This window comes from Chaetura pelagica, unplaced genomic scaffold (assembly GCF_000747805.2).
Source record: "Chaetura pelagica isolate M959 unplaced genomic scaffold, ChaPel_1.0 scaffold863, whole genome shotgun sequence".
NCBI classification, from domain to species: domain Eukaryota; kingdom Metazoa; phylum Chordata; class Aves; order Apodiformes; family Apodidae; genus Chaetura; species Chaetura pelagica.
Window position 1 is genome coordinate 163,042 of NW_009952875.1, and position 14,228 is coordinate 177,269.

Consider the following 14,228-nt stretch of genomic DNA (forward strand, 5'->3'; position numbering starts at 1 on the left):
GCTGAAGAGTGCCAGCTAGCCCTTATAGGGAAAGGAGAGTACTTTGCACTGGTAAAGAATGTTTACCTTGCCAGGAGTCAGTTTCTACTGTGATAGGCCTTTTCGTACCTGTGGAAACTGGTTTTACTGCTCCAATGGAGGAGGATGTGTGAAGGCCAGAACTTGAGCAAACATCTTGTTCAGATAGAAACAGCAAGTGAGCTTAGTGAGGGAGAGAGACATTTTTTCTATTGTTACTCTACTATAAGTAGGCTAGTCATAGTTAATAAAAGACAGGTTTGAAGAAACAAGAAGCTAAAAAAAAATTTAAACATCAAAATTATATTGTCTCTTTTTGCATTGTGAATAAATGTGTGTATTTTAATTTCTGTCTTACCTTAGCTGAATGTGAAGTATCTGGATAACATACAGTGTAGTTGTCACCTGAGGATGGAGCAAGATTGTAAACCACAGTACTGGCACATGTCAAGAAGTGTCCTGGTTTCCCAGAATGTCCCGTGCTATATCCAGAGAGCAATGGAATTCATCCCTATCTGAGCTGCACAGGGCAGGGCCTGGCACCATTGGTGTTAGGAGAGAATGTTCGAGGGCTTTCTATGCAAGAAGATAATGAGGTAGATACTTGAATTGCAAGGTCAGAGGCAGTGTGATAGTGGTGATAGTCTTTTTTTTATTATTACTGACTTTAAAGTCAGAAGTACTTCTTTTCTTTTTTTATTTTTTTCAGAAGTGATGTGTAAGGAGGAGGATATAAAAACATGCTAATGTGCTGACTTACTGTAAATGGTTAAGTCATCGAGGTATATTAACTAGCTCTTTGATCCAAATAGAGGCTTGGCAGGTACAACATCCATCTTTATTTTAGGGGTCTCTGAGAGAGTACAGTATTTTACTTGGATAACCCAGATACAGCAACTTTAAAATGTACGTAAAGTTTCTAAAGATTTTATCCATTAGAAGGCAAAAACTGAATTGAAGGTAATTTTCACCATTTTTATTAAAAATTGTAGTAGTGACAATTACATTTATACATACATGGGAAGCTGATCCTGAAGTTGCAGTGAGGAAAGAAAGCCTTATGAGCTATTAAGATTTCTAGGAAGGCAAAGAATTCTGCTCAAAACAGTAAAAGTTAAAATGATAATTAATTTATCAATATATGCTGTGAGAGATAAAAGACTGTAAGCATTAATATCTTTGCATAAATAATGACCCATGTCATTACACTGCTGGAAATAAAGTCATGCAGGCTTCTAACTGTTTTGCTTGGTGTATTTAGAGTAACATTTTCTAGAAAGAAAACTTAGCAAAGCTTTGGAATATATTTATATGGATACTGCCAACAGAAGTAACTAATTTTTAAAGGGAAAGTTATGCAATTCCTTGAACTGCTTTTTGTATTTTCTGATGCAACAGACTATATAGTATATAATAACATTTCTTTCAGTTTCTGTGCAGTGCTGGAAGGAAGTGAGAATGATATGAGGTTTGTGTACTGTGCCTCCTGCATCTGTTACATGCTCAATAACTGGTCAGGCATGGATATGAAAAAAGCAATAGACTACATTAGAAGAAGTATGGTGAGTATCGGCAAAGTGTTATTTTTTACTACATTTTCAAGTTACTGTCTTTCTTTCTTACCTGTGAGTAATAATCTTTCTGTCCAAATTGAAATACCATGGTAATTCCTTTCTTTTCCGTTTCTTCAGTGAGCTGAAAATGAAAAAGTACATTGTTTTATTGCATTTGTATTTTTTATTATCATGTGTGTGCTAACAAGTTAGTTTTATTTGGTGTGTTGGTTCACTGCAAATGATACCTGATCCTTTTTTTTGAAACTCAATTTATAATTGAAAGCACATTTTTTAAAACTGGGGCCTGGTGTTCCTGTAACTTAGAAATGCATAAATAACACACTGCATCAATAAATTTAATGTGTTTTAGTGAGCCATAGTCCTGCGTTTTATATGATATACAGAATCAAAGGAAAAATAATTACTGACATCAGTTCATGCTTAATACGGGTTTTCAGTCATGAATGTCATTCTTTATTAAAAATTTGGAATGAAACATAATATACATAGTATAGTATACACACGTTTTTTCAGGGGCTGTGCCAGATGTCATCTTATTTGAATGGAGCAAGAGAGTTTTCAGGGTTTTATCATTAAGTTTTACTTAGTTTAATTGAGTTTCATTTTCCAAGATTAAAGTGTTTTTCAAAGAAGCTGAGTAAGCTTAAAAGCTGCAATTCTCTCAAAGTCAAAGTACATATCAAACTCTTCTGATTCAGAAAAAAGAGCCAAATTTATGGTGATATACAACTTATTTTGTAAACCAGCATGTTTTAGTAGATGCTGCCAGCAGTAAGATTGTAAAATTTATGTGAGAAACCTGTAAAAAAAGACTTAATCTAGTGCTTCAGACGAAACTGATTAGGGTTTTTTTGTGGTGTTTTTTTTTAAGGAGGTAGTTAGATGCATAAGCATTTCCTAGTATGCATCACAGGAAGCTTTCTGACACACTGCCGTAGACTGATTAGAAAAATAGTTTACTTGCTATGTTCCTTTTAAAAAAAAATAAATCAACCTAACTCATACACTGTGCATTTTTGATAGTAGCCTGCATTCTGGAATGGAGAGTGTGAACAAAAGTTTATATTATGACACCTGCATTGGTTTTAATGCTTGTAATATGTTCTTACTCAGCTTACTCCCCTGAATACCCTTCAGCAGTAAAGGGGAGAGAATAGGATGAGTGAAAGAAAACTCATTGGTCAACATTAAGACAGTTAGCTAAGTGAAGAAGAGAAAAAAAAAACTGGTGATGCAAAGGCAAATCGGTCACCTGCCACCTCCCACAAGCAGACTGATGTCCATCCATCAGCCATCTTGGCAGACATCTTCCTCCTCCTTCTTACCCCTTCTTCTGCTACCCCATTTTTATTGCTGAGCATGAAGTTAAAACATAATGCATATCCCTTTGGCTAGCTGGTTTCAGATGTCCTGGATGTGTTCTCTCCCAAATTCTTCTCCACCCTCAATGAGTGATGAAGTGGGGTGCTTGGTGCTGTGCTTGGTGCTGATGTTCCATTCAACAGCTGTTTCCTAGAGCCCATGTCTCACCTATTTCTGTCAGGTCAGCCTACAAGCCCAAGATTCATTATCCCACTCCAGTTCCTGATACTCACATCACTTGTGTTACTCACCAGCTGTTTGGGCCTAAATTTTGCTAGCATTCACATGCTCACATACATGGAATACCTAATGCTTGTCCACAGAAGATGGTTAAAATAGTGTTTAACAAGCCTTGGACTGATGAGGTGATCAAAGGCAGGGCTCAGTGATAAAAGGGTATGGACCAGCAGTCTTTTATCTCTTTTTTTAGTTCTGTTTGCCCTTGCTTGTTCCTCCCCAGTCCACTCTGATCTCTTCCTTCCTCACCATCCCAGAATTTTCTTCCCCAGCATCATGTAAGAGCCCCTGTACTTCAGCAGTTAGTAGCCTACTTCAGTTAGCATGGGTTTCTAGGATGAGAATGTCCCTGCTGAATCCTCTGTATGGGTTTCACTCAGGGACAAAGATTTACCTGTTCTCCTTTCACTGAGGGAGTAAGCAGAATTAGGGTACTTGTTTTGCTGATAAGGTCAGGAAGAGTCCTCCTCCTCAGATCCTTGCTGGACCTCTCTGTTTACTGAGATGAGCCTTTAATCAGATAGCTTAGCAAAGATACAATAGGGGAATCAAATATTAAGAAGAGAGAACAAAACCAAAGAGCAAAATCCTCATAATGTTCTGTTGATCACAGAAGGCATTTTGTACACCTGACGGCAGCTCTGGTCTGAAAGGAGACAAAGAAACTAGGATGTATACAAAGATTGTTGAGTTGACTTATCAGAGGTATAAACCAATTTGTGTAGAAGAAGCATTTAATATACTAGCATTTAATATACTTTTCATTCTGGAAATGAGATTATTAAATGGAGTGTGACAGAAGAATGTAAAGTAATAAAATAAAGTAGTAAGTAGCACTGAAAAGATTAAGTGATCAGGGAGCAATTATTTCTAAGACAAGAACTAGAGAGCATCATATGAGTCCATTGATAGGGCAGTCAAGTGGAGATTCTCTGAAAGTTTGGAGCTTTGAAATGGCACTGCAGATTTACTGTCTACAGTGATCATGAACCCAGTTTATAGTTTGCTTCTAGATCCTTAATCCTTGTGCCTGCAAATTCCAATTGTTGTGTTCCTACTGGGAAAATTGACAGTACTTTAAAAAAGAAAGAGAAGCCTGGATAGTACAAGACATCTTAAAAGGTCTTGTAGTAGTACTGTAGTTGACCAGTGAAGTACAACTGGAGTCTGGACATGGTTGAAATCTAGAAGACACTGTGGCTCATCAAAAAGGTTGTCTTTTCCTGGCTAGCTCAGAGAGTAAAAGTGATCCTAAAAGCAGTGTTCTGAAGGTAGGAATTATCTTAGCACGTGCTAATGTGTAACGAGATGCTGCATTTTTGTGCAGGTTTACTGCACAAATTGCTAGTCAGTTGCTAGGTTGGCTGTATACTGTGTTCAGTACAACTTGATTTTTATAAGCATTGGTTTACTGTTAATTGACTGCAGAGTTGGTACACACATGTACACTTGTTTTGTCTGGGTTTCCTGGATATGTGCTCTTTGATCAAACCAGTATTTCAATACATTAACTTGGTTATAAAGTGCCTGGCACTACTGGGCAAACACACAAAATCTTTGCATCTGGCTCGGTCACATTTTACAGTTGAAGTTGTGCCTGAAAATGTATCAAACGTGGGGAGTAGCATTGTGAAACCACATTGTGAAAATAATTTTACAGTGGTTGTTGTTCCTTCCTCTCATTTGTCTTTCCATGCCCTTCCTTGAGTTGTAATCCAATTCAGTTATCTATCACATGAACCAAGTAAAAAAAGTGTATTTCTTAAATATATACAGTGAGTGTGAAATGTAGTATCTAGGAATATTAGCTTGATTTCTTCTGTTACAATTTTGTAATTGTGCTAAAAATAACCTATGTATATGACAATTAAAAGTAATATCTATTTGAGATTATTTCATTCATTTTTCCTTGTGTAACTAATTATATGGTGAATATTGCTATAGATTTTCTTGCAAATCTTATTCCTGTTTTCCTACAATATTACCTCATTCTGGTGCTTCCATTAATTATAAAATAAAAGAGATTGCATTTCAGAGTGGTAAACTGCTGTGACAGAAAGATGTGGTTTTGTTTTACTATTGTATGTCATCACTTGCACATAGATGAAGCAGGTGATAGTCCACAAACTTTTTTTTTGGGGCTATCAAAATTGGCATACATGTGAAGTGCAACTAATTTGAATGGAGAGTAAGATGACTGGTTAAACACAATAATTGTTACAATAAGCTTCTGGATTTTTTAGCTTGTTCTTTGAAATTGATTTACTGATGCAATATAAGAATTGTGACAAAGATAATTGAATACAGCTGTTGGATGGAGGGGCCTTGGGTAGCTAGGCATGTCAAGAACAGCAGAAGATTGTAACATGAAACAATGGTGTTGCTTAATTCTGAAAAGTAACTGTTAGAAGGCATTGAATTTTCTTAGAGAATGGATAGCCTTTTTGTTATCACTTGACTAAAAAGTATTTATACAATACTGATCACAGAAATAATTTTGGATCAATTTCATTGTCAGTTAAATAGGTTCCAGTCACACACAGATCGCCATAGGTTGGTTTTTGGCTTTCACATTCAAAAATCAGTTATATCACTAATCAAAGAACAACAGACATTAGGATGCTGAAATTTTTTATGACTTCCAGATCTAAAATACTGGGTTTTGCATTATTTTTTGTTTTTCTACAGTTTTTTTTTTAAGTAGAGATACTACACAAAGCTTTAAGCGTAGCATCTGCTTCTTCTAATACAGCAAGAGTCCTCTTGAAACGTGGGTATATGAGTCTGTTGATATAATTAAGATGGTTGTGAAACTTCTAGACTGTGAAGCAAAGATTTTACTGAACTGGATTTAAACGTTTCCTGAGGGGTAGTATTTTCTTATGCAGTGTTCATGTTGCAGTAACTTAGAGCCCCTTTTGCATAGAGTTTTCTGGGTCTTTTCAAAAGGATAAAGAAACAAATGCATTTCCCTAGTTCTTTATTGCACACAAATCCCCGAAGAGCAGCTGCTGTCTGTAAATAAACAGGCACCAGTCAGCCAAAGGTCAGCTATTGCCTATTAATATTTCAAACTAAGTGTACAGCCCAACATGATACACTGTCTCAGATTCACACTTACTTTGTCATATATAAAGCAAACGACCTCCTCTTACAGTTACTGTGTGTAGAGTTAATTAGCTTTGTAAGCATAGCTTTGCTCATCAGTTTGCCTTTGCTTAGCAATTAATGGCTCTGAATGTGGTAGCCCAATTTTCACTGCAATCTCAAAAGGCATAACACTGGTTTACCATTCAGATGTTCCTAGGGAGTACTTAAAAATGATTAGTTCAAACTTTAGAATGGAGTTTGAAGTGTACAGATAGATGTTAGTCTTTTCAGATGCTTCAGCTTGCAGCAACCACTCAAAGCCTGAGGAATACAATTCTAGTGTAGCTTCCCTGTCTGCTTCTGTTCCCTTTTTTCTTCTCTTTAAAATTTAAACTTTAAAAACAGATCTACAAAATAATCCCTAGGTTATTCCTGAAGACATGCTAACTTCTCTAGCCATTCTTTGGTTAGGACTATAGAAGTCATTAGTGGTCTTTCAAGGTGTCTTGTATCTGCTCGCCACTATTAAATGTTTTGTAGAAAACATAAGAAATACGTAGTCGGCACCTGGCGGCAGCAGAAGTTAAAATTGCTTTTTAACTGTGATAGATATTGAATCAATGATTGAGCAGTTAATATAGCAGATGTAGGACCTGTGAAATTTAACTTCAAATGTTCAACTGCTAAACAGTTTATATTTGTCCAGTGATAATTTATTAATAATTCTATGAACTCTTGTAAAATAAATATTTTCCATTTAATTAGTAACTCGTGCTATTTTGTTTCCTATTATGCAAGATGATATAAGAAATTTTTAGGGAAGATTGTTATTCCTACATGTACAATATCATGTGCTCCTAGATTGCTTGTAACAAACCAGTATCATAATATTCTTGGTACTTTGTCAGACTTGGGATTCTTCTATTTTTTTCACTTAAAGTGATTTTTCAGCATTGTAAAGATATTTTTTAGCAGCAATATTTTACAGGGCAGGTAAAGTTTGTTTCATTAGTATGCTTTATTATGTTGTTGCTTCTGGTTCCCGCCCACCCCCAGTCTTCATTTATTTAAAGCCTGATGTTCTTGCTCCTTACTAAAGCATTTCCTGTAGTTGAGTATTGTACACAGAGTAGTACCTTGCATTCTGCTTTTTTGTATGTTAACTATCTTTGGCTTAGAGACATTTAATTTATACATTTAATTTTCTTTGGAATTACATATCCATTTCCTCTTTTTATAAAAAAGTTTGAGTTTGTTTGTTTTGGTTTTTTTATTGTTCTCTGCATGACACGCTTTCCCTTCTTGGCAAAGACATGTTTACCTATTTTCAGACTTTTAACATACATCAGAACTAAAGTGAACTCTGTGAAAGTTGTAAAAGCTGATTGCATTTGAAACAAAAGTGATTTGCTTAGTGTTTTATGCCAAGCGCTGTTTGAGGCATATGTTCAGAATTTAATGAGGTTAAATAGTGGTTGTGGTCTGATAATGATAATTTTGCTAGTAAACTGAGGAATTGCGATGTCTATGAAACATATGTGGTTCTTCAGTAACTGAGTTGTGGGATTTTTTTCTTTAGTCTTATGATAACGGCCTGGCACAGGGAGCTGGACTGGAATCTCATGGTAAGAGTGTTAAAATGTTCTATGCCTGTTTTTAAGATTGGGATTGAAAATGCTGTAAGAGGTGCAGGGTGTGTCATGCCTTTCCTTATTTTCTGATTTTAAGGAAGTGAGATGAGGAGAAGCAAATCCATAACATGTCTCAGAATATAATCTGTCTTCTTCCCTTAGTTCCACCTAATCCAATTCCACCTATCAGACCAGATGGGCTTTCAATATATAAACTCCGTTAGTCTTACCTCATGAATGTTTTGTTAAAAGGTATTGGCTGTAGTTCTTGTCTCTTGCTGACAAAGCAAACTTTTTCCACATCTGCCATTACTACTCTGTGGATTTATCATCAGAAGATTTTGTGCCATACACCTGATAATCTCCATTTTCAGCAGCTGCTAGTAAAACTAGAAACATTCCCTCTGTTATGTTGCAGCATCCATTGGGGGTTCAAATCTTGAAGCAGCCATTGATTTTTGTAAATAGTAGTTGTGAAGATAGGAATTCCTGAGAGACTGACATTTTAAAGCAGAATGTTTCTGTGCCATGAAGCAGTGGTCTGCTTGTGTAGACTTTTATGTGGCTGATACTATATCTATCAAATGTTTGCTAGCTTTATCTTTTGTATTGAACTTTGATAGGATTCCACCTGTTTTCTTCCAGCAGCACAAATAAAGTTATAAAACTTAAATTATACACCTATGTATGATAAAAATTAGTTAGCAAAGTTATTACTGAATGCTAGTGATAACACTATTTTAGCATCCTTTCCTGCTACACTTCAGCATCAGAATGAAAATAACCTCAGAGTTCCTGGACTCTTCAAGCACCAGGATAGTTTAAGGAACTTCAGGCCCCAAGTCTTACACAAACAGCTGGCTTAATCTTTCCCAGGCTCTAACTTTATAATACCAGATAATAGACTGAGAGGGAGTTTCTATGGCTTTTAAAAAATGATGGCCACAATACACAGACAAAGAATATGACTTTCTTCTAATTCCAGAATTTCCACTTCCTTGACAAAAAAATTCGTTAGAAGTGTAATTTATGTTTATTACAAGCATGAGAGTCCAGCAGTCTTTAGTCTTTTCATAGTACAAACCGTGCCTTTTTTCTCCTTTTTTTCTCCCTCTTCTCCTTCTCTCCTTCTTCTCTTCTCCTGCTTCTCTTCTCCTGCTTCTCTTCTCCTGCTTCTCTTCTCCTGCTTCTCTTCTCCTGCTTCTCTTCTCCTGCTTCTCTTCTCCTGCTTCTCTTCTCCTGCTTCTCTTCTCCTGCTTCTCTTCTCCTGCTTCTCTTCTCCTGCTTCTCTTCTCCTGCTTCTCTTCTCCTGCTTCTCTTCTCCTGCTTCTCTTCTCCTGCTTCTCTTCTCCTGCTTCTCTTCTCCTGCTTCTCTTCTCCTGCTTCTCTTCTCCTGCTTCTCTTCTCCTGCTTCTCTTCTCCTGCTTCTCTTCTCCTGCTTCTCTTCTCCTGCTTCTCTTCTCCTGCTTCTCTTCTCCTGCTTCTCTTCTCCTGCTTCTCTTCTCCTGCTTCTCTTCTCCTGCTTCTCTTCTCCTGCTTCTCTTCTCCTGCTTCTCTTCTCCTGCTTCTCTTCTCCTGCTTCTCTTCTCCTGCTTCTCTTCTCCTGCTTCTCTTCTCCTGCTTCTCCTCACCCCCTTGACCCTTCAACCTCTTGCCCCTCTCAACCCTTCCCCCCTCCCCCTAGCTTTCTTTTTAAAGTTACATACAAATAAATATTTTCTGGTGTGTTGCAATGTAGTTATTTCTGGACTGTTGTGTAATATAAATTGTGCAGCACTGAGAGGCAGTCCAGCTTTAAGAAAAACAATTCATGTTATTCATTGTGCAAGAGTTGGGTTGAGTTTCTCTCCCCTCTGTACGTACTGAACCAAGGTGTTTTTATTTATTTGGAATTTAGACCTAGCATGTTCATACTTTTAAAAATTGATTTATTTAATTGTTACTACCCTGTTTCTGAGTGAGATCATACAGGCTTCAGTGAAAATCTGGATATCAAAACATGACAAAAACAGCTCTCTCTTCACAGGTGGCTCTACATTTTGTGGTATTGCATCCCTGTGTTTGATGGGAAAACTGGAGGAAGTTTTTTCAGAAAAAGAACTGAACAGAATAAGAAGGTGGTGTATAATGAGACAACAGAATGGCTACCATGGACGACCTAACAAACCTGTAGACACATGCTATTCATTTTGGGTGGGAGCCACATTGAAGGTAGTGTACAGAAAAGCCACAGGATAGTTACTGACTTGCTTTGATTTCTTTGCTTGAAAGATTTACATATTTGGCATAAATATGTGAATATGCAGAGATCACTGTGAAGGTCTTACATCTTGCAAAAATGCAAGGTATGCAGACTTAGCAGATTAGTATCTCTGCTATCACTGCTTATCTCATAAATAGGCCTTATATTTTAGTATTTAAAAAATTGCCAAGATTTAGTGTACTACTGTAATGGTCTAATTTCTTTTCAGCTCTTGAACATATTCCAGTACACAAATTTTGAGAAAAACCGAAATTACATCCTGTCAACTCAAGATCGCCTTGTTGGTGGATTTGCCAAGTGGCCAGATAGCCATCCAGGTAAACTTAAATTGAAAATTATGGTGAGTGTCTTCTAAGCTAGAAATACATTCCAGCGGTCAGACACCTGAGAGGTAGGTATAAAGGAGGTTTTTTCCTTAGTCTCCTTGAAAAACAGAAAAAAAGCCTCCTTTTAAGTAGAATAAGATTTTCATTATTGAAGTGGAAAGAGGGAGATACCATTTTTCCTTGTTCAGCCATGATGCAGGTGAGGTATTGTTATTTAGACAATTGCTAAACGAATATCTATTTAGAGCTAGATATGCCTTTTAGTATGTATTTAAGTGTTCTAATTAAAGGGAATATTGTGCAGTCTTTTTAAATGGTCCAAATAAAATATTTCAAAACATTTGTTTCCTTAGTAAAAGAATCCTCTAAGCTTATTCAGAAGTTACTGATGTATGAACAGTCAAAGTTGACATAGTTACATATTATGATGTATAGAACATGGGTTTGTTTTGAGGAGGATATTTAGAATGCCATATAGAAAATAGTACATAGACCTAATGAAGTTCTTCATCAGAGGCACAGGAGAAGATGGAGGCATTGTGCTTTAATGTTCTAAAACTTCTACTTGAAAAAGAGTAACCACCCTTCTTTCTGATTTGCGTAGTGGCACAGAGCTTGTACAGAAATTCAGTAAAACTCACTGCTGGGTGTTCCAGAGGTTCCTGATTCAAGTCCTAGAAAAGGACAGGAGTTGGACTTAGTGATTCTGAGGACTCCCTTCCAACTCAGCATATTCTGTGATTATAGTTATGCACAGCAATTTTACATAGTGTATCTAAAAGATAATTACTACCCTTTTGAAAGCGGATTAATTGAAGTAGTGAAAAACTTGAAAACACACTACATTTTTTAATTTGAAGTAATAGACTTCAATGAATTGTGGAAACAAACCTTGTGCCAGTAGTGTTGCCCAGTGACACTTCATACCGGGAAGATAAACAGTCTGTAAGCAGACAAAGTCAGATAAAAATTTAATAATAGTAAAGGATGAGTCTCTTCAGCATCTTCATCCCAATAGCACATCTTTTAATAATTTCTTTATGAACAACAGTTGAGATTTTTTCAAGTTAGACCCACACTGAAAACACAGTGCTTGTGGTAGGTGTGCTTCCCCCCCCTCCTGAAAACTAGTGTAGGATTCCTGAGGACTTAGCTGTATTTACTCTGCTTTATATAAATCAGTTAGTATCACTTGGAGGAAATACTTCTTTTTGTCCTGATGAACCATTTACTTAGTGATCTAGGAATTAAAGATGCTGTTTGGAACCCCAGTCATGTGCAGAGTTCCTTACCTTGTCTTTTAGGATAGATAGATTGTTTGATATAAGATTTGAGAAAGGCAAGACTAATAATAAAGCTGCTTTCCTTTGATTTGTGTGGTGTTCCACCCTCAAAATTGGGATTTCTTCTTTGCTGTTTGTTTTGTTGAAAAATATAGGCATGGATTTGCACAACTGTTGAACTTTCTGATTAAATCCACAAAATAGCCCCATGCAGGTAATTAAGTTTACCTGTACGTAATGCAGCTGTCCAAGGGGGTTAACATACTCTATTTCCTGAAGATGTGGTCTCTTTGCCTGACATACTTCCTGCAAGGTCAGTAGGGGCTCTATCTGCTGAACATGCTTTTGTCTGCATGTTAACACTGATAAATAGAAGCCTTCTTTCAGAGTCTGTCTCCAGATACCTTCTTGTAATATAATTTTTGTGAGATATGAATGTACCAACACCTCCAAAAGATTGCAAAGTGTTGTGAATTTGTATGTGTCTCATTAAGGTCATATTTTCTTTCCATCTTTAGCCTGTGATTTCATGGGCAGATAATCCAATCTAATGGCTTGCTCCTGCCCAAAGCAAGCAGTCTCACTTCTCTTCCCAGGCTCTCTCCTAGCTTCCCCAAGTATAGCTGCACATCCTTTCTTCTTCTTGCATTGGCTTCAGTGTATATCAAAACCTTCTGCAAGCCAGTTTAATTCACTAAAATATCAGAAAACTGTCCATTTTCTCCTCCTTGGGCTAATTTTCTTCCATGTTTTTTTAGTTGCTTTAGGTCGTGGTGAATATTCAGCAAACTAGTGCTGGTATAAAGTAGGCTGCAGCAGTGTGGGGCAGGGGAAATAAAAGCATCCCTTTTTGGTGGCAGTCATCTGTTGTGGCTGATTTCTGTCTCCTCAGATTCTTTTGCTGCTTGGCCTGAGCACTGAGAAGAAGTAAAGCAGTGGGCAGGAAATGTTGTTATAAAACAAAACTAGATGCTAGTTTTAGACATTGCAGAGTATCACTTCACACTGGTGGCTAAGGGCAAAAAATAGATGTTTTCTGTCTAAATTGAAGTTTAAAATGTAGCACCTGTTTGTTTTCTTTGGCTGTAATTATTCAGGAATGTTGGAATTCAAGAACAGTTGGCTGTTACAGTTTGACATAATTTTAAATTTTCCTTCCTTCTTTCAGATGCTCTACATGCCTACTTTGGGATCTGTGGTTTGTCGTTAATTGGAGAGTCTGGTATTTGTGAAGTTCACCCTGCCCTGAATGTCAGCATAAGAACCTCAGAGCGCCTTCACCGCCTTCATCAGACTTGGAAAACAAGGACTCTCAACAGTGTTCAGTCAACACACACCTCTCTACATGACTGATGTAGACTTGAATTTAGTTCTGGTAGCATAATTGTAGCCCAAGGTTAAAAGCCATCTATAACCAATGTGCTCTTTTAAGTGCTGGAGTCATACAATCAGATGTGTGTTGCTGGCATCACTTTGATAGGGACTTGCCTTCAGCAGGTATTCTGCATTGTGGAAAAAAAGGAAATATTTTGGTTATGTAGGAAGTTTGTCACCACGGAGGGTAAATGGCTCTTCAAATGGCTTTACTTCTAAGAAATCCCTTGAGGCATTTAAACTTCATTTTTATTTTATTTTTTTAAATTTGTGCATACTGTGTCCAAATATATAATGGGGATGTATTTGAATCTGTTTACATATCATACAGTATAGCACAGAACTGTGGAGTTCTTTATGATCTTAATGTTTCACATATTTTTGGGTAGAGAATCTCTCATATTAAGTCTCAGTTAAAATTTACCTTTTATCATGTACTTTAAGATTCTGTAAACTTTGTTTAAAAAAAACCAACAAATAATTACAAATAAAATTATTTTATTCAATATACTGAATTTTCAAAGTTGTGTGGCCTTACTAAATGGATTTTATCATTTTTCTGAGTAGCCTCTACACAGCAGTGGATCACTGTCCAGACAAGCTTTTGTCTGATATATTCTCTTCATGTGAAATTCAGTAAGAGTGTGTCATATTGATGTATGTCTGCAAGAGATACTTAGCATAGTCTTCTGAAAGAGTAGATGTTTGTGAGAATAACATTAGAAAGTCAAGCTTTTGCAATGCATTAAAACTGTATGACTGCACTCTTTTTTCTTACGTTTCCCTTTTATTGTGAAATAATTCTGAGTTTCCTAATCATACCACGTACAGAACAAAGCATAGGGCTTTAAAGTAAGTGGTGGTAGTTTATTTTTAGAGAGATTATGAACATCCTAGCTCATTTAGTAGTAGTACTTTACTTCCTAGGCTTGAAATGCTGCTTAGAGTCAAAGCAAATAACTGCAGCTGTTGGCAGGTCAGTTTGTGCATTTCAGGCATACAGGAGACACCAGGATGTCTTTCTGGTTACCAGTAATTAAAGCACAGTCTTTTTTTTTTTTTCCTTT

General features: G+C 36.7%; 1 protein-coding gene across 1 annotated transcript in view; it reads left to right on the forward strand.

Moving 5' to 3' along the window:
* The window catches only part of PGGT1B (protein geranylgeranyltransferase type I, beta subunit), a 35,924-nt gene extending 22,257 nt beyond the window's left edge, over positions 1–13,667 (forward strand). Inside the window, exons 5-9 of the mRNA XM_009995264.1 lie at positions 1,448–1,580; positions 7,864–7,909; positions 9,942–10,126; positions 10,387–10,495; positions 12,956–13,667. Of these exons, the coding sequence (XP_009993566.1) occupies positions 1,448–1,580; positions 7,864–7,909; positions 9,942–10,126; positions 10,387–10,495; positions 12,956–13,140 (658 nt within the window). The 3' untranslated portion in view covers positions 13,141–13,667. The remainder of the gene's footprint in view (positions 1–1,447; positions 1,581–7,863; positions 7,910–9,941; positions 10,127–10,386; positions 10,496–12,955) is intronic.
* The last annotated feature ends 561 nt before the right edge of the window (positions 13,668–14,228 follow it).